At 43.2% G+C, this 20,719-nt stretch overlaps 1 protein-coding gene and 1 long non-coding RNA gene across 11 annotated transcripts in view; one reads left to right on the forward strand and one right to left on the reverse strand.

Annotated features, from left to right (window-relative positions):
* The first annotated feature begins 824 nt into the window (after positions 1 to 824).
* LOC132905507 (protein tramtrack, beta isoform) overlaps positions 825 to 20,719 on the forward strand; it is a 45,299-nt gene continuing 25,404 nt past the window's right edge. For 4 of the 10 annotated variants that reach the window (XM_060956873.1, XM_060956874.1, XM_060956865.1 and 1 more), the window contains exons 1-4: positions 2,961 to 3,279; positions 15,066 to 15,452; positions 15,681 to 16,434; positions 16,545 to 16,604. In XM_060956873.1, coding sequence (XP_060812856.1) covers positions 15,234 to 15,452; positions 15,681 to 16,434; positions 16,545 to 16,604 — 1,033 coding nt within the window. In that variant the 5' untranslated portion in view covers positions 2,961 to 3,279; positions 15,066 to 15,233. Of the gene's footprint in view, positions 1,703 to 2,960; positions 3,280 to 4,190; positions 4,478 to 8,690; positions 8,976 to 11,290; positions 11,518 to 13,240; positions 13,437 to 15,065; positions 15,453 to 15,680; positions 16,435 to 16,544; positions 16,605 to 20,719 lie in introns of those variants that run through there. The other 6 variants (XM_060956866.1, XM_060956869.1, XM_060956867.1 and 3 more) reach the window with 6 other exon arrangements.
* On the reverse strand, positions 1,570 to 2,846 carry LOC132905534 (uncharacterized). Its single transcript, XR_009657818.1, has 2 exons — positions 2,020 to 2,846; positions 1,570 to 1,942 (listed from the first exon to the last, which is right to left on the reverse strand). It is a non-coding gene; the product is annotated as an uncharacterized LOC132905534 (long non-coding RNA).

Below are 20,719 nucleotides of genomic sequence, written 5' to 3' on the forward strand. Positions count from 1 at the left end.
TTACTGGCCGAATCGTCGCGGCTATCAACGGACAGACAGTTCAAGGCTGTCAAAAGATCAAGAGACTACGGTCGACACCCTGTTTATTCATGAGTTACGTTATGATGGTTACGTTAATTTAGGGATTGTAAAAGAAAAATAGCACGCTAGTGTGTTATATGGAAAAAATGTTTAGAGAATTGCGCAAAATCACGTAGATACACTCCTGTCGCTATAAATTAGGAAAAACCAAGATTTCTGATAAGATAAGGTATATCGGATCAGAATAGCTTGTAAGAAAAAACAGTTACTGATAGATATTATTTGTATGTTGGTATTTGTTTCAAAAGATAACCAAAATCGATCGGACATATCGAGAAAGAAATTTGCTTTGATACATATATACTTACACATATATACTTATACGTATATATGTATTGTAAAGGAATACAGTACGATGAAGCATAGCAGGGAAGCCATGAGATTAGAATGGACTAATACGCAGCCCCAAGCGATACAGCCCTGGCCGTGGGCGCGCTAGCAGTAGGAGAGCCAACCAAGTTTCTCTAAAACCGCGTCGACGTAGTAGAATTAGCACGCTAGTCTTGCTAGAGCGAAACCAAGGACACTAGAGGAATATAGCAGAGAGGAAGTAACAGCAGCAACAGCGGTGGAGTGGCCTACGGTGGTGGTTACAGTGGCGGTAGCGGTGGCGGCAACTAGCAGAGGAATCGAATCATCGTGTGGCGGCGTCAGCGGCGGTAGCGAGTAGAGTCAAATCATCGTGGCGCGGCGTCGACGACGAACGACGACGACAGCGGCAGCGGCGGTGGCGGCGGCGGCGGCGGCGGCAGTGTCGGCGGTGGTGGTGATGGTGGTGGTGGCGGCGGTGACGGCGGCGATAGCTCCCCTTTACCCCGACCCACGTTGTCTACGTGTATGTCTCTACCTCTTTACCCCGTCGCCGCTGGTACCGTCCCCGCCGTACCTACCGCCCCCACCTCAGCTCCGCCACCGACAGACGATCCCTCCGTTCCCGCGTGCTCTGTTCTCCCCTGCCCGACTCTGAGACTCTCCGGAGCTTCCCCTTCCAGCGACTTTTTTTGTCCGTATACGCCTCGTCCATCGCGACAAGGCAGCTTCAAGCCTTTTTATCAGTCGACCGAAAAGATCCGTGGGGATCCTTCCGCGGCAGCGCCCCGCGTATCGCTTCCAGCCAACCCTCGTGTGTTGGAAACGCGTTACCTCGTGGTATACGATACATACATGTATTTTTCGTTTAAAGTACCAATCGAATTTTCATCGTTCATATTTTACTTCACTTTCTACACTCGACGTTACGTTTAAGGGAGTACAAAGTAAAAGCGCGGGAAACAATCAGTGACTTGGATCTTTCGTCGTTTTAAGTCGATCGTATCGATAAAGATAGTGAACATCGTATAATAAAAGCTTCCGATAATGAAGTCGTTTCGACATTATTGTAATGGTGTAGAATACGCGTGTCGGGGTAAACGTGTCAAGGTGCCGTCAGCGTAGCGCAACGATTCCGGTGACGACACGCAACCAACACACATTGATTCAACGAGGAAATCAGACGAAGGTGCATTTATTTCCATAGCAACGTGACGACACTCGGATTCTTGTCCACGGATACGCAACAAGCCTCGAGGTACGAAGCGGAAGCTGAACCAGCGACAAACTACTACCAGGATACGCAAATGTGGTTGGTACTTGTACATTTGCAGCTCAGAAGTTGAGAAACAGCCTCGTGGCGGAGAGCGTTTGTCTCTTTCTATCATTCACTACTACTTGGCGAGTCTGTACAGAAAAAAGTGCGCAGACGCAAATCGTGGTTGCGTGTGTAACTCGCAACGCATCTCCTCCACAGCCGTCTTATTACATTCGTGAGTTTCTTTCCAAGCTCCCTATGCCCAACCCTTGGTATTTTACTACTCGATCATCCCTGAAACGAAACGTAGTTCTCGATTACGAATTTCTGTTCAACAATTGGATGTATCGTCATCCTTGCCCTTTGCTTACCATATAGCTTTAATCTCTTTTTTTTTCTTTAACATTTAAAATCACATTAACAACAAATGGAAACGAAAAAATAACAAAAGAAAGATGAATGAGATATCACGTTGCGAGTCCGTAACATAATCCGTGTGGCTCTATTTTAAAAACTTGAACAGAAACTCGGTGCCCCTTTAACCCGCATTTTCCTTTATCAAAATAATACGACAAGCGATAAGCGACTGTCGCAACCGCTGGAACCGCACATGACGTCGTCAATGGGTAACAACTTTGCGAGTAGTTTCACGAGCTCGTGGCGACTTTGCCAGAACGAGTGCGCAGTAACACGACGTAAGAAGTAGCTAGGAGGTAGAGAGGGAGAGGGTGTGTTCGAGAAAGAAGCCCGAGGAACGAGGGCGTATAGGCAAGGGGAGATGGTAGGTTTAAGGAAAGGTAGAGAGAAGGAGAAGTTGGTCACAACCGTGAGAACAAAGGGGCGAAAATAAGTGCCCTTTTTGGAGGGTGATCGAGGGTGAGGAGCAAGAAAGAGGAAGACGAATTGAGAGAGATTGCGTTCGTGTAGGTTTCGAGGAAGATAGAAAGAGAAGACGATGGTTAGTAGAAGAGAGAAAGAAGTCAGGCGATTCGTTCCTTGCGGGCTAAGGAAAGAGTGGGAGAATCGGTGCGAAAGAGATAAAGTGCGAGAAAGAAAGAGAAATTAGAGAAGTGTGAGTGCGAGAGAGGGGAACCGAGAAGGACGAAATGCGCAGGATGAGGCGAGAGGGAGTAGAGGGTGTCGCAGAGCTAGGGAAGGGAGGAGTGCGTGATGAGGAGGGTGAGAAGGTGGGGGATATAAGGAGAGGGTGAAGGGTGTAGTGGGGACTATTGGGTAGGTGGCGGTGGTAGGATTGCGGGAGGTTGTGCGCGGCTCAACTTCGGTGGTTTGGTTGAACGAGGGCGCGCAAACGGGCGGGTGTCGCGAGCGTTGCAAAGCGGTGAAGGGTACCACGAACGGAAAGCACGGTCGTGGCGCTAGGCGGGCGTAGGCGAGGTTCCGTGACGGCCGTTCGGTGGCGCAGCAGGAATTCCCAGCACGGCAGGCACCGGGTTGGTCAGCTACGTGGTGTTCGTGCGCTCTCTCTATCGGTGTGTATATGCGCGATTTGCCCCGAGTCCGCGCCTCGACTTGATGACATGGCGTCCTAGCGCTGCACGGGCGAAGTCGTACGTCCTCGGTGGAGAGGCTCTCACCCCGTCGTCGAATCAGCCGCATCCCAGGATGCCAAGGTAAGTCGACGTGGTGTATAGTGTAAATTTTCCGTGTATTAAGTAGAATCGTGCTGCTATCGAACTCGGGTGTCATCGGGAAAAACCGGGCGGTGTCGATAAGGTGAAAACGTTCCGTGCACCTCGAGCTCATTTCATCAAACCAGGTAGGGTCGTTGCCATCGTGCCTACCCTATGAATCGATATTATCAGTGCCGAAGAGAAGACGCTTCTTTCTCTCTCACTTCCTTAGCGCTTTCTCCCTTTTTATTTGTGCATCTATCTTTCGCTTTTTGCCTCTCGTTTTATTCGCCCCTCGTTCCCTTCATTTCACAATTCGTGTCGTGTGTTCTTCGTTATCGTTGTTGCTGTCTTCGTCGTCGTCGTCGTCATCACCATCACTACTATCACCCTCGCTATCGTTGTCATCGTCATCGTTATCGTCGTCGTCATCATCGTCATCCCAGTTGCTGTGTGGTGTACTTTGAATCAAAAGTGTTTGCCAGTGCTTCGTATGTTTATACGCTCACGTTTATGTGTGTGAACGTGCGCGCCACGGTGCGATATTGTGTATGTACACGTAGGAAGGGTTAACGCAGTAAGAGGAACAGAGAAGGGAAACGTTCACGGGGTAAGAAGAAAGAGGTTAGTTTCGCAATTTCTCGGGAAATCATGGAAAAAAGTGAAGTACGCATAAGGAGGAGGATACTACGTGGCTTATCGACGCATCGACGACAGCGTGCCTCTCGACGTGGATTTTCGCTTGGCGAGAGAGGGTTGCGTAAATCTTCTCTCCCTTCTCCTTCCCTCGTCTCTTGGAATCACTCTGTCTTCCTCGTGCACTTTGTCTCCTCTCTCTCTCTCTCTCTCTCTTTTCCCCCTCTCTGTCTTTTTTATTCTCTCGAACGTGTGTCGCGGTCGGACATGGCGCTGCCCATAGGCGCCGATACGCCCCGGGGTGTCGAGGCTGACTCGACTCGAGTCGAGTCGTTCGTTCGTCCATCCGCCGGCCATCCTCCCCCTTGTTGTGTTCATTCAGCTGCTTGTTCCCTAGTCCCAGTAATACCTTTGCAGTTGCTTCCCTCATGAGGGAGCGTCATTGTTACTGCCGTTCGTGTTCACTTCCTCTTAGTGATTTTCCCCCGTCTATATCGTATTTTCTCATTTGACTAATATAGCCTTCGGTTTAGATTGCAATCGTTACCACATACCATAACAGGTGAGTTGTGTACACATACCTTACTCGTCTCCGCAAACGCGCGAGATCGGATCAGTGCCACAGCCTCGAGTTCGAGCACGTGTCAGAATGTGCCTTTCGGTCGGCAGTCGACAGTGTCACCGCCCGTGCGTTAATTAATCTCTCCGTTCGTATATTGTGGTGAAAAATTATGTAACTTGTGCTACATCGGGGTGTATAAAAAAATAGAAAGGAATAAGAAAACGGTATTCGGTTGTGCAAATTGTTCGTAATCGATAAAAGAAGGCCTTGCGATTAAGTAAGTTTGTGGATGAAAGTGAAGTAGATGGTGACATACACGTATATCAGCGTATTATAGGTGCATTGTGCATAATTGTGATGTATTTATAACCTATGCTTCTACTTACAGTTTTGCGATTCGCTTCGATATGTTTTTATCGTCTTCGTTAAATGTTGTGTGAAATATCATCAAAATTGTTTAAAAACTTTGTGAAAGCATTTACTTTTTGAGATGAATTTTATTTCCGTGTCGTCAACTTTGTGGGTGATCCAAAATATTGTCCAACTATTTGTATCCCATTTCGATTTTTTTGCTTCTTTAACAGTGTTTCCCATTTCTTGAAAATCGTTAAATTCATATATATAATATATATATGTTTTTTTTTTTTTTGCTAAAAGATTAGAATTGTGACTACATCGTATAAGAATTCAAAGTGCACATTTACCGTTATTCGTCGAGCCAAGTTATCTCAAACAGGGATTCGTTGTTATCTTTGAGATATAGACATACTTGAACAAAGATTGTACCTAGCTTACAAAATTGTGTTGTATAATTTCTCGACAGCTATCTCTCGTAATACGCATAAAATATATATACTTGTTTCATCATGTAAAGTTATAGATGCAAATAACTAACATTTTTCCAAAAGTTACATCTTCGTTATATTTCTATCGCATGATTTTTAAATACACGTGAAAAAATGTCAAGAAAGAAAAAAGCACTCCTCTATTGACCTCCCGCCAAGTGAAATAACCTAACAGCTAGCCACGTGGTTTGGACACGTGGTGTCTCCACTGGTCTATATTATTCCATTTTGAATAGTGTTTTAGGTTCTTATCTATTGGTTTTACATGTGTTACATTAATATCAAAGTTATACGCCTATAAAATATAATTTAAAAAACAAATGTTAAATCATTTTCTATCGAGACAAATGTTATTTAAAAGCGATACTGTCTACTTATTTTTTTTACTATCAAGTAAAGAATTATGTATATTGGCAGCATTTTGCGATTGAATATTGTTTAGCATCTGATAATGAATTGACTATTCGAGGAAGTGAGGAAACGTATACATTTTTGTCGACATTTATTTCCATAATGTTGTGTCTGAAAAGTACATTGTGAATCACGGAAACGTTTGAAAAAAAAAATGATATAACCTGCACATAAGCGACAAGTGTTAGCTTGTGCACTGAAGCTCAACATATTCGTACCCACGTGTGTTTCGATGAGAACTTACATGGAACTTCCTGCGGGTTCCTGATTAAAGTAGCGTGACGATTTTATCATGGTACCCGCGAGGGGTTGAAGCGTCGATTATAGTGGTGATGATGGTGGCCGTTCGCATGTTATAGGGAGAGTTATACTAAATAACTGTATACCCTAAATAGTATCTTTTGTGATGTTAATAATTTGTTAATTTACTAATGTGACAAGTATCATTTGTTAACTCAGAATGAATCGATAAGTGTCATATATTGACCTTCCTTTATTCAAACTTCCCGCACACCTAGATGTTGGTCGATAATATAGATTACTACCATTGCGATTCACTGTCTCCTCTGTTAGAGGGTTATGTCAGCAGGTTATTCGAAAAAAAAAATGATTGAGTAAGGAACTTTTTTGCCAATACAAGGACATTTTTGACATTTGGTTAATCAACAAATATATTTTGTTCTTGTACGTCTTCAATCATGTGAAATATTTTTGTGGCGAACAAACTTGGGAAATGGTGGTAACTTGTTAATTGTTGTTACGATGGAACACGTAGGAATAAAGCTTTGTAGAAAACGTGTTTCACATTACGTTTCGTATTTCTTAAATTGTCGATAATGTTAGGATGAAGTAAGTTTTAAATTACTTTAGTATAAGATAGTATGAATTATCAATTTCTATTTTATGTGTAAAAAACGTGTATACGATCTTCATGCGCCTGCGCATTCGTGTAACGGTGATGACTGTGCAACGTGCTGCCTCTCCCTGTACTCCCCATCCGTTGTTCCTTTTATTACGTGTGTGGATTACGACTGCGTGGTCGTCAGGATATATCCATTACAAGAATGTCGAGCTCTGACAGCAGTTTGCATTTTTGCCAACTGGTTGCAGTTTTGATTCTCATACGGATATAGTACGACACATTTGTGTTTTCATTAATTGCTCAAGAACCCTAAATCTTTCTGGAAAACAATGGCGATGTTACTTTTTCAGCGACACTAGGATAATATATTTCAAACGGGTACTTCTCGAACTATATTATTCCATTTCTGGGCTGATGGGCAGAAAAGGTCGACTAATAGTAAATATATGAAGAGATACAAAGGATTTAACTTTATATGTTAATCATTATAATGTGGTGACATACATTTTAACCATATAATCTTCTCAATAGTGACGCATACTTCACCCTGTTCGCATTTTATCGTTGCATATTACACGTCACGTTGTTTATAAGGGGTCAGTTACTTTGACAATGCTCCGCAATAATAGATTCCGAGAGTAACGTTTCGAAGTACGTATTTATTTTCCGCTGGTCGTTCTTTTGTCTGAATCTCCTTTATCCTTGGAATGATTCACCGGGGATGGTGTGTCAACAACAGGCCGGTCGGTCTAAACTGGACGTCGTAGAGCAAGAATCGGGTATACCTGCACCTGTTTTCATAACACCATGCAACTATATCGCGAAATGGTTGTTCAGCTTCGCGCCCTAGTTACACCTGCTAGTATCGTGGTTGTACGTAATACAGTAATACGTTTGCACGACACTGTACGTCAACCGAGGTTGCCACGTTTCTCGTGACTGCGTGCTTGAAAAACTGAGGTCGCATTGAATAACGAGTTACAAGCAAATTATTAGTCAGTCCTTTAACAGCGCCGTCGTTGATCTAATCGAACAATTTTTTTCTTTTTCATGCTAGCTCAGTTTCCGTCGAAACTATGTTATTCGCGAACTAAACAATATTATATACCGACATTACCTGCTCTCGATCTTATTAAAATAAAAGATATAATATTAAAGCAAATTATAAATTGAAGTTAATAAGCAAGTAGTAATTGAAGTTATTAATTACAATTATTTACAGCTATAATTGCTGCAGTACCATTTATTAATAGCATCGTTACGACACAGTAGTATCCGTGGAAATAATACATCTGAAAATCGTAATTGTTAACGGTCGAACTGCAGAAGGTTATTTTACAGCGCAGAATATTATCCTTTGGAATGAAGTTGATTTTTTATAGGATACTAAGGAAAAAAAATTTAGTGAAAAAAGAGGGGTGACCGCCGCAGCAATGCGCATCGAGGGGCGATCATGTTTAACGGAGGGTCGGCAACGGTGCATAGATTTAATCGCTCTATGGGAACGGAACGTTGCGTAGGAAATCGCTGAAAAGCCACGCAGCTCGCTACAGGGTCGACCACTTTTATGTATAAACACAAAAAAAAGAAAAAAAGAATTAACATAATACGTCCGTTAAATACAAGTCAAAATGAATAACCAAAATATTCGTAAAATATTTAATATCGCTGTTGAAAATTGCGTCGAGGTTTGACTCGACCACCTTTTTCTAAGTAATGTCCTTGTGGTTGTTCTCCACTATCGGTCGTAAATTTTTATTTTTCCTGTCGTAAACTGTCGTTATTCTGCATCGAGCCATAATGTTTGTACAGCTATTCGCAAGAACCTTTGAGCATGTAGAGGATGATGTTTAGGAAAGTTTTGAGAATCGAGAACGTTCGACTGTGAAAAAATGTAGGGTGGACGCCAATGCGCGCAGCGAGGTCGACCGTCGTTGTCGGCGGAAGGGTGGTGGTCGTGAGGGCGAGGAGCGTCAGAGAGGGGTGGGTACGAGGTTGAGGAGGTGTAGGAGGGCGCGATGGCGGGTAGGAGGAGTAGGGTGCAGGCTAACAGAAAGAAAGATGGCCGACCTGTCTGTGAGTGCATGCGTGAGTGCGTGAGAGTGGCTCAGACTAGTCTGTGTACGTTGAATCTGTGTTTGTGGTGGTCACATGTCTGAGAGGGGCAAAAGAGCAAGCTCTTCAGAGATGAGATTCAACGTCTCGGAATCCTGTGACGGAGTACACGATATTCTTTTAGGGTTGACGATGCTTTTCGACGTGTCGAAAAACGGTTGAAACTCGTTAAATTTCAATTGTTCGGGAAACACGATGTCTACACGAAAACCTCTCTTACGGTTACTAATGTGTGTGTGGTTAGACATTTCGGGCGACATCACTCGTAAGTTTTCGAATTAAATCTATGCTTTCGAAACCTTTGAACTCCTAATTATGTAAATAAGACCGCATTATTCATTGAAATGTTTTGAATTTATGTATGCATATTTCTCGTATATACACAGTAATAGTAACCACCAATTATTTTCGCCACAAGCGGTGCGAATCTTTTCGAATATGCAATAAAAAGCTTGATGTGATTTTCCATTCGCATGGCGAAACAAATCCAAAAACGCCGTATATTCCGGTGTTGTGTGCGGTGTCGGCTTGTTGGCGAATGAACGAACGAATCAGAAATGTTGCGAGTATTTCTCCACGAAGGCTCTAAAATGTGGGACACGTTCTTCAGTAGCCAATCCCTCTTCCCCTTTGCCGCAAAATTCTCCGTTAACTTCGTACCTGGTGCTTCCACTACAACCTAACGGAATGAGCTGTACCTGTGCCTCGATGCCGACAAACTATCACGCGTATACGCGTGCCTCATGCACGCCTTCATACATTTTGCCACACACATACGCAGCCACGGTGTGCTCGGGAATGTGTGAACTGTGAGCGCGTTCATCGTTCCAAGCACATCCTGGCACTCCCCCAGTGGGAGGAGGTGCGACAAGGGACAGATATCCGAGTGTGCACGCTTGCCTCACTCGATTTGAAACACTCCCGAATTATATCACCACCACGCGAGGAAAATCTCGTCAGAAAGGTTACCCCAAATCGCTCTCTCTTCCCCCCCTCTTTCCCTCTCATACCCTCCCTCTCCATCTCTGGCTCAAACGGCTGTGCCGAGACTCTCGATTTGCTTCGAGCGTTTATTTCGTCGCTGGAGATATTGATTATTGTAAGCCGAACCACGTCGCTAGCTTCAATTTTCTCTCAGTTTTCCATTATCGATGGTAAGGAAGATGTGCCAAGAAACATGCCGCTCATCTTTTTCCACGGCATGATCCTGCACAATTCCCAATCGATTATCAACGTTCCCTTGTCAAACAGAATTTGAATCTTTTCCACGTTGACCTATCCATTTAACCGCTTATCTAGCCATTTCGCTTCTTCGTTGCACACTCGGTTGGCTTCGACCTCGATCCACCATTAAAATTCGGTCGATCGATGAAGCAACCCTTATTCTAGACCGAGTAGCGCCTCCGGATGTCCCTATTTGCTTCCTTTTTTCTCTCATACTCTGTATTTCCTACTGTTCTATTTCGTGACGCTTTCTTAATCGTACTTACGAGAAAATACGAGAAAATTTGAAGCGTAAAAGAGTCGGTTCGCGATGAAAACTCGACAGTGTGGCAATTGCGAGGACGGCCCTCGAGAATCGGTTCAAAGTGGCGGGGAGTGTCGTTATTACAACCGTGGTTGGTTTCACGTGGAACCGAGAAAAACGGAAAAATATTTGCTGGCGCAACGACGGTGCACAGCGTGACCGGCCGCAGAATTCCTTGCAGAAACGATTTTGTCGACTGACACGTACATCCTTGAGCGATGACTCAGCGGAATGTTCTCTCTATCGATACGTATCTCTCGGCTGAATCGCAGTAAGAATAATCCTAGGATAAAAACTATCGTCTTTAAACGCTATTAATGGATCCCAGAATGCCTAGTAGAGAACACAGCCACACTACGTCCGGCTCTTAGGCGTGCATGCGACGTGTGTACTGTACATATACCCGTATCCTCTATACGCGGAAGCGTCGAAACAGTAAAAGGTAGGAGGCACAGGCCAGCCAACAAGGGGAGGGCACGTAAGCAGAGGAACAAAAAGAGAAAGAGAGACGTGACAAGACGGAGGAAGAGAGAAAGAATGAGAATGGTGTACGAGGGAGGAAAAGAGTCGGAGAAACGAAGAAAGAGATAGGGAGGACGAGCGAGGATTTCAGGCTCTCGAAACGCAGCGGTATTTGCCGCGCTTTGTCGTTCGTTTTGTACCTCGGCGTGACTCTGCCGCTGGTGCTGATTACGCAATGCGTGGCCATGAGAGGAGCGAGTCGCGTACACTCACGTACGAACGCATACATGTATTCTCGCTTTAAGGACGTGTGCGCGTCAGAAACGAGAATGTAGCCCAGCCGTGTGCGTGACACGCATACGGATACGCTGGTGCACGCACGTGCGTGAGCAACAGGCGTGCGTGTACTACCAGTGTACGTGTGTGCGCGCGCGTGTATGCGCGTAGATTTGATTAGCTCTCTGCTACCGGTTGCATGAGTATACGTACGCGTGCTAGAGAACGCACGCGCGCGCTGACCGCTCAACATGGATCGTATACGACGTATCATCTCGCGGTGTCATCGATGATGGCCCACATCTCATTCTGTTTACAACATAAATCGCGATCGAGTACGCGTGCCGCGAAGTGTTCTCTTCGCGCAACGCGTTCTCGAATTCTCTTTGCGCTAGCTTCTATACTGTCTGCGGCTCCACGATTCTTTCCGTCATCGTTGCCGTCACGGTCGCGAAGATATTCTTCTCCGTCAATCGCGAAAACCTTGTTGTTTTCGGGGTCAACCGCGTCGGAAGACTCGTTCGTTGCCTATAGACGCACCGTGAGTAAACGTGTGCGTGTTGCATGTGACTAGCCACAGTAGCGTGATAGCGTGCAAATGTTTTTGTGAGCATCGTTAAAACTATCTTCGTAGTAACGTGTAAGCTAGGGACAATGGGGTCGGTTAGGATGACAACGTTGTTGAACTAATTGTAAGAAAGAACCGAGCGGTGACGCTACATATCGTAATATCAATGGTAATCGTTAAGGGATTCTAACGGATCGAAGTTCGTACGAGAAATGATCGAGAGGGTGGTACATATACGGTCAGATAAAACCAACAGCAGCTCGATCGTCCCCTCTACTCGTCGTTCCTATATTATTGTGCAACCTTTCACCGATTTGTAATCGGCGTTTGTTCGAACGACGTTATCTATCGAATGCAAATGTTTTAGCAGCATAGAGACGCGCGTGCATGCATATTATATACAGGCTCTCTGTCGCGCAAATCGATTCAATAGAGAAGTTGTAAATATCATTTAATCGAGTTTTATCGTCCACGTAGAACACGGTCGCACGCGTGATCGAACGAACAGTGTACGGTCGCTGGATCCCCAACGATTCGCTTTCGTGCTTCCTATTTCACGAATTTCTCGATTTCCCGTTATTAGAGCGAAACGTACGTTAATCGGCGTTCGAGACCGCTTCCACACGTTACAACGTCATGATACACCTTCAACGAGAAGAATGATACGAAAGCATAGGAAGTAATTAATGGTTTAATTATATCGCGAGAAGTGATCATCGCTGAAGCTTGAATAGTGACACGAGCGTATTCGCCAGGCGGCTGTTGTTGATAATCTGAATAGCGTTCGAGAATCGGTGATGACGTTTCGATTGGCAATCCAGAGACTACTTTTATATTTCGAATCGTTAACACGGCCCTGTGTGTAGAAGCGTCAAGTTTTTTTCATGTTCGTTCGAAAACTGGTCGAACACGGTCCGGTGTGTCTGCGCGACTAAACAAATATGACTAAGAGTGGTGGTTCGATATTGGTTATACGTGCACCTTTCGAGGAACGCAATTGTGTACACTGTCACGGTCTTCATTTACGTCTGTTCCCCTCTCGTCTCGTTTCCTTCTCTATTAACTTTCATGTACGGTTCATTGAATACAAGTTTGCCAATCTTTCGCGTTTCGCAGCGATATCTATTTCGATTCGATCGAAAATATTCCTTTAACCGAAGTATTATCAAAAACATGCTAATAATACCGATCGAAGAAGCAACGTATTTCAGTTGATTCAATAATTTTTTACGTAATCACGTAAGATAATGTCCCGGCAGAATAAACACTGATCGGTACCCCGTAGATTTTTTTTTAACCATCCTTATGCATTTATTCGCGTAAACGTTATCTCCGATACAGTCTAGAGTCTAGATTATTCTCGTATCTGCCATCAGGGGTCAAAATTTTATTTTAGAGTAGACGGAATGTCTACACTGATTAAAACGTCATCTCTTTTTTCCTCTTCCTCCGCTTGTACTACATGTATGTCGTAATCGTTATGTGAAAGCGACTTCTTCTTCTTCTTCTTCTTTATTTAATTTTTAACTCGTAAGACGGAGAAAGAGAAAGGAGCATAATATAGAAAAAGGTTCAAAAAGCGCAAAGGCTGATCGTTAGACGCCGATACACCGTCATATAGTCTTCGTAGTTACGTTGGTCACACTGTGAATTCCACATTTTTGCAGCCGATTTAATAAAGCGGTCGAGAGTTCGCACGATTTCATTACGTAATCCATTTATCAGGAAGTCGAGGTTGAATCGAGCGATGTCGAAAGACGAAGGAGTCGACTATCGAAACTCGCGCCACGACGTTTCACAAATCTTCGATCGCGATCGTTTAACGTACCGCCACCGAGGTGTGTGCTGCACCATGATGACGTGCCATTCACCGTGAAAACCATTCACTCAAGGTATTAACAAGGTCGTGCAAGGTCGTGCACTGCTATCCTGCATTTATATCGAATATATAACGATACGACACACAACGTTTACGATGAACATTCTATGTACACTTCGCGTGGTTCATCGTATACACGTGTCGATGGATATGTGTGTACGTATACACATATACCGAGATTTGCGCGCGAAAGCAACGGAACACGGTATCGATCCGAATGCGTAGAAAATGCTATTGATTCTCTCGGCCGACCCGTCGACCTCTTCCACACGTTGTGTAGTTCCGAGGACTGAGGAGGCAGAGGCAGGACTTTTCTCTTTTCCTCCCGCCTTTATTCTCCTCCGTATCGTTCGCTGAAAAAGTTGCTTCCCGTTTCTCGGATTTTTCATGCGGATATTTTTCTTGTTGCTCCATACCTAAGGATCTTCGACGGTAGATGTCACGTTCGTTATCTGCTATCGGTTTCCATGTGTCTTTAAGTTTAACGTATTTCAACATCGAGGTTTTTCTCCGCGTCCAAAGTTTTATTTACTCGCTAGAAAAAGAATCTATAATGCAATGTAGTTTCTCATTTTGATATAAAAATTAAGAGCCGTTATGTATGTAAATAGACGGTCTTATACGAGTTTGATAATATTTACAATAATAAAATATAATATAGAGTATATAAAATGATAAGTGGGTAAAACGGAATATGAAAGATATGACTATAAGATATATAACTTGCAAGTTATAGAGGGTTCGTGAAAAACATAAATAATTTATGCTATCTGCGTTACGATTGCGCACAACGTTTTTGCACTTCTTTTTCTTTTCCCCTTTTTTTACTTTTTTTTTTCTTGTTTTTCTTCTGATCATATTGTTGACTCGCAACTTTGTACGAATATAATCTAAACTCGTCGTAGAAATGATCTGAAGGTATCGAGAGTCAACGGTTTATCTCCTTTTCGATAAATGCCACCAATCGACCGATCTGTTTCTTTTGATCGTGGGCGACGGTTGGATTGGCGACCTGTTCGGATATTTCTAGCCTTTTCCCTGGTGGCAGATTACGAATTCCGCCCTTCGACTAACCGAGGAAAGTCATTTCTGCCGCATCTCTGCGGTCTTGGCGAAACAAACGTTGCGTACGTGACCGTGATTGGGCTGGTGAAGGGGTGAGGAGAGAATTACATAAAAGGCACGAACGAAGCGAGTCGCCTATTCGCCCAACCTACGTCCTCCAGGGTCGTACACCCACGTTCATACTTCGTGCGTATCGTCTCGCAAGCTTATATGGACGATTATGCATGCAGGCGTTATCGTATATATACGTGGAACGTTTAGAGGACTCGTCCAGGATCGCGCATGATTTTCAAGAAATTTTCCATGTGTAGGAATTCTGCCGAGCCACGGTTATCGTCTAGCATTTCCGCACGCGTTGATCGCGAAAACGAATTAGTAATATATATAGTGATTCATATCGAGATGAATCATTTACGTCGAATCGAGTTCCACTATCGTGCAAGTAATTGAATACCATTTTCCATAATAAATTTCGTATTAATTATACGAGCGTGTAGATGCGTGAAATAGTTTTATTTAAAGAAAATAAAGATTTTTAGTCAATTGTTAAATAAATATTTCGTTTTTGTTGACGCAGATCATGTGAAGGAAGGATATGATAAACTGTGGCCGATGAAGAGAAGAGCACGAGCAAGAGCACGAGCAGGAGCACGAGCAAAAGCAAGCGGCTTCGTCGAGGAAGGTGAGAAAAAGCGACGACGAGGCGGCAACAGCAATACCAATAAAAAGATCAACACTAGATCTGATGTTAGCGGACATTAACGGTAACTTGGCGGATCTGAGAAGTGAAGCGATGGCGTCGCAGAGATTTTGTCTGCGCTGGAATAATCATCAAAGTAATCTACTCTCCGTTTTCGATCAACTACTCCATGACGAGTCGTTCGTCGATGTTACGCTGGCCGTCGAGGGTCAGTTACTCAGGGCACATAAGATGGTGCTGTCGGCGTGTAGTCCCTATTTTCAGGTAAGGACAAGTCTCATCCATAGAGAACAATGCATCGTCAAACCGGAGATCCTGGGGGAAACGTATGCTTTCTTTTTGAAGTCCAATGAATCGCGTTCTAGAACATTATTAATAATTCATCACGGTAGATTAATTCATGACGTGTATTAATAATTCATAACGTTTTCTTACTCGACCCTCTTGCCGAATCTATACCGACCGAGTATTTTTTTCTTACTATCTTTGCAGGCCCTTTTCGTTGGACACCCCGACAAGCACCCGATAGTCATTCTTAAAGATGTCCCCTACGTGGATATGCGCAGTCTTTTGGATTTCATGTATCGTGGGGAGGTCAGCGTCGACCAGGATAGGCTAACCGCTTTCTTGAGAGTCGCTGAGTCTCTTAGGATAAAGGGCCTGACCGAGGTAAACGAGGACAAGTGTGACTTGCCTAGTATTACCTCTTCGTTGCTTGGCAATCAAAACACAGTACCTCCACCACCACCGAATCTACATAGAATAAACCAAATCGGGCCTCACCACCATGTCTCGCAAAAGAGAATGCACCATATGTCGAACCATCCTCTGCTTGGTTCGGCCTTATCCGCGCCAAAGAGAAAAAGGGGCAGACCGAGGAAGCTGAGCGGTTCTTCCGATACACCGATCGGCGAGATCACGGGCCAGGAGCTGCAGTCCTGTTCGGGGACCGATCTCGTACAAGGTTCGCCAGAAATGATGGAAATGAAGATGAGTATCGACTTTCAGAGCGAAAGCACCGGTAATAATGGTAGAGGCGGAAACTCCAGTACTGCTTCGGCAAGTAATAACAACGTGAACAGCAATAACGTCGGGAACTCGGCATCATCGGGAACCAGTCTGGCTGCTTCCTCTTTGTCGTCGACGAGAAAAGACGAGCCAACGGAAAATGGTACTGACACACCCGAATCACTAACATCTCGCGTTAAACGGGAACCTGAACCGACGCCTAGCACCTCTGCCCAAGGTAAAGCACTTTCTCCTTTTTATCTTAAATAAACGTGTTTATTTCTTTTTGTCATTCGTGAAAATTTGCTTGATTGTCAATAATCTGACTGGTTCTTGTTTATCTGTTAGCCTCCGATGAGACGTTCGCGCGGCCACACAGTAGGCAAGGGAACGAAGGTTTCAAGCAAGGTAAGGAATTCCATTATCAGCTTACACGATTAACGCAACGTTTTAATAATCACCATCTATGTCGTGAATAATCGAAGTAACACGATGTCATTGCATATTTTAAAACATTCTTTGGTACAGATACACTAGCTTGAACAAATTTAATCTTTAATCAATGAATAGTAGTACCAACTGATTTAGCTCTGCTCCTAAGTTCAAAGATTAAGAATTATGAGTGGTACGTATATCAGGTGGAAACGATACAGCGCGATCGTGAATTAAAGTTTTAAGAAACGATAACTATCGATGTAACCGCACCCGTACGTGTCTTTTTTCTGCAGTGTCAATATGATTTATACTTTTGAAAAAAATAGAAAGATACGAAAGATACAAAATTGGCATTGTACGATTTTAAAAAGGATTCCATACTTTTACCTTTTCAAAACTATTCGAAATTACACGTTTCGGTCCTCATAACGTGTAAACTTAGCTTCTCGGTAACTTAATGACAGCATTGTGTCGTTTCCATCTAATATACGCACCAACTATGCCTATCATTGAAATTAAAAGATAAGACTTCTGTTATCGAGTATCTGTGAATTGATTTTACGATTCCAAATAATATTCATTAACTTGAGAACAGCATACTCTAAATTATCATTCAGGATAAATATTAAGCAATTGAATATATATTACAATATTGATAATTATTGATGTGTAAACGTTCCCAATCATTTTTTATTAGCGAAAAAGGAGAATATCGTGCCTATTTGGCAAACGTAGGCTTTTATCAATATTTAAATAACTCATGTTTTGCTCCATTTGAATTGCACCGAATAAAATTTAACTTTGTCAGACAATTCGATGTCGGCCAACGGTAATTAGACACAAATATTACATTTGCAATCTTTTCCAGGTGATATTGTATTCTTACCCTTAACAAATATTCTTACATATTTACCTATCATTTGTTTTATCAAAATTATTACAATCATCTTGATAAATTTGAATGATGAACATGCAAAAGAAAATATTACAAAACACTGCTGTACGATGTGCTAATCAATTTAATTTTTCAGAATTTTCATCTGTTAATTTTATACCTTGCTCGTCGTTGCGCGACTGCAAACTAATTACGAATCGCAGTATCGCAGCAATATTTCCGGGGAGGCTATTTTTGGTCGTAGACTCAAGTACACTAAAAATAATAATAATGAATACAAAAAAAAAAAAAAAAAAAAAAAAATAAGAAAGAATATTGAGACTCGAGTCGATGAATTTGTTGACGAGTGCAATTCGTTAAGATGTTAACTCGAGGATACTGCCTGAGCTAGCATCCTTACATGGAATTAAGGTCAACAAATCTCGCTGAGTATTGAAAAAAGTATTTGTGATTCGTATCCGGAGAAGGTGAATAGGCTCCCAGGAGTTTATGCGTGTCACGGGTTTCACGCGGTCTGTTAAAAATATCAGAAAAAAAGAAAAAAAAAGCAATACTACTACTAATGATAATAACCGTTTCCTTTTTCCGTGCAATCTGAAACGAATTTTTCGGCAGTGTTAAGCCGCGTAGGCGAAACATATCGAAACACGATGCGCACAAAGTTTAACGGGCTTTCGAAAACGAGACCTCTACTTAAGTCACGCGTTGACCTGTGACAACTCGAAATAGAAAAAAAAATCTCAAAAAAATATGTATACATATGCGTACCATGTGTATATATATATATGTATGTATACATACACATATATTTACGAAAAAAGAAACAAAGTGTATGAGAGAGAAAGGAAGCCGTCGTCTCGTTGAGCCCATACAGGCGTTTGTGTATGCTCCTCTGAAACGACGAGACGTTCGAGCGGAATCAAAAAAACGTGCCAACAAACACACAAGATATATATTCCCTTTTGAATGCTGTAGCCTCCAAAAATCTAACCTACCACCCACCGATTGTCGTTAAGGGACATAATATAAAATATACATACCCATTGTAATTTATGCTCGGCCAATGCGCAGCGCTTCGTTCCTTCTTCTTTACGCTCGTTCTCCTCACTCGTTTCTCTAATCTAGACTTATATATTTATATATACATTTCTATTTACTGCCACTTTTACTTACCTTTTTCGATCCCATTTCACATATTGAGCGCACGCACAGACACAGACACGCACACACATACATACACGGATACACGCGCGCGCGTGCGCGCGCGCGTGTGTATACAATATGTATATATATTGTTATACGTATACATGTGCAACATATAAATATATACACATGTACATGTTATTATATATATGATTTTATAATCCCCGCACGCGAATGAGAAACGCTTCGCTGTCATTGGCCATTTGGTAAAAGGAGGGGGTGGAGCCAGCTTTTAGCGGTGCTTACTTTTTTCTGATTTTTATTTGAAACGCTGGTTTACTTTTTTTCACGTTCGTTCATTGTAAGAAAGTTGAACGCAATTTATGTTTGCGCCGAAGTGACGGACCGTGGTGAAATGGATAGATGTCATTACAACGAAAAAAGAAGTGTGCGTAGCTCTTTTTAACGGACAACGAACGTCGGCAGGTTATCGCTTCCGCCTTCTCTTGCGTTCTTCTCGTTGCCTAATTGAGTTTTCACGACGGAGGAATGAAACACGGAGAAACAGAAATTTGGGGAAAAGTCCGAAACATGAAAACGAAAACGAAAACGAAACGGGAAGGAGAAAACAGATGAAAATATACGACAGGACGGAAAGAGATGGACAAACAAATGTAGTGACGGAAAAGAAAGAGCGAATGATGAGAGAGAAAGAGAGAGAGAGAGAAAGAGAGAGCGAGAGATCAATATAAAAAGATCAATTGGTATCGAGAGTGTGACGTACATTCTTTTCCATATGATGTTCGAGAAAGAGAGAGAAAGAAAAGAAAAGAAATTACTTTACTGACGTACGCACGCACGCGCACACATGACAGAGTGCTTCGAAGATGTCGAACATGATGATCGTTCGGTAGTGACCGTGAAACGTGTTGCTTTGTTCTCTTTGCGCAGGTGAGTTGAGATTATCTGAGTCACCATTTGATCTCTGAGAGATTACCTTTGCGCGGGGGAAGCGAGGGAACTAGGGGAGGCCAGCCGCTCAAAAAAGTACAAAAAAATATATAACATAAAATAAAACAAAACAAAAAAAAAAAGTAATATGAAACCGTTCCGAAATGCCAGAATCTAAATAAGAGAAAGTCGAATAAAAGAATCTGATGTAAAGTGAAGCCGAAAGCGGATTAAATATAACGATATATAATTGCATCGAAGAAGAGAAAACGTTGCTTCTTCTCGAGCGTCCTCGATCTCGATGGATCGTCTTCCCGTAGAGAATGGATAATATGCGTATACGGTTTAGACTGACGGGACGCACGGACTATTTAAAACGTAAAGTTAATAGGGAGGGGGTCTTTTTCGAGTGTACATGACGATGATGTTTATTAACATTCGCATATACGTGCACTCTGCACGCGTATGTGTAAGCGTTCGTCTCTGACTGAGTGATATGTTGCGCGTGTTGCGTGTATACATGTATTTGCATACATTCCGTAGCAGTAGATACGAGAGCGAGTCCAGGTGAACGGGAGGAAAAAAACGAGCTAAATGGTGTAAGACTGCAAACGCGAGAGGGTGGAATGTAAGTGTGCGTGACAGACGAGGAAGAAAGGGTGCGTGAGAGCACGCGCGCCTGTGCATGTGTGTACGTGCGCGCGTGTGTGTATGTGTGTGTGTGTGTGAGAGAGAGAGAGACACGCATGGGAGGGGAGAAAGAATTGTACGCGCGCGCGCGAGTGTGTATGAAAAAAGATTATACGTACGTGTGATCGCGAGAATGTCTGAGCGCGTGTATGGTGCATATTTATTTGGAAGAAAGAAAGAAAGAAAGAAAGAGAGAGCCATCGTTGAGTCGCTGAAATGCTCTTCATGGTATGGCAAACGAGACCGTAACGGTCCTCTTCGCAGCCAGCCGGTACGGGATCGAGGCAAAGCCGCGATCAACAGTGAGCAGTAGCGAAAGCGTGCGTGAGAGCGAAAGAATCTGAAGAGGGAATGACGACGAACAGGGGTGGGGACACGGAAAAGCGGGTGCGGCATAAAACACTTAACA

Source organism: Bombus pascuorum, chromosome 3 (genome assembly GCF_905332965.1).
Source record: "Bombus pascuorum chromosome 3, iyBomPasc1.1, whole genome shotgun sequence".
NCBI lineage: Eukaryota > Metazoa > Arthropoda > Insecta > Hymenoptera > Apidae > Bombus > Bombus pascuorum.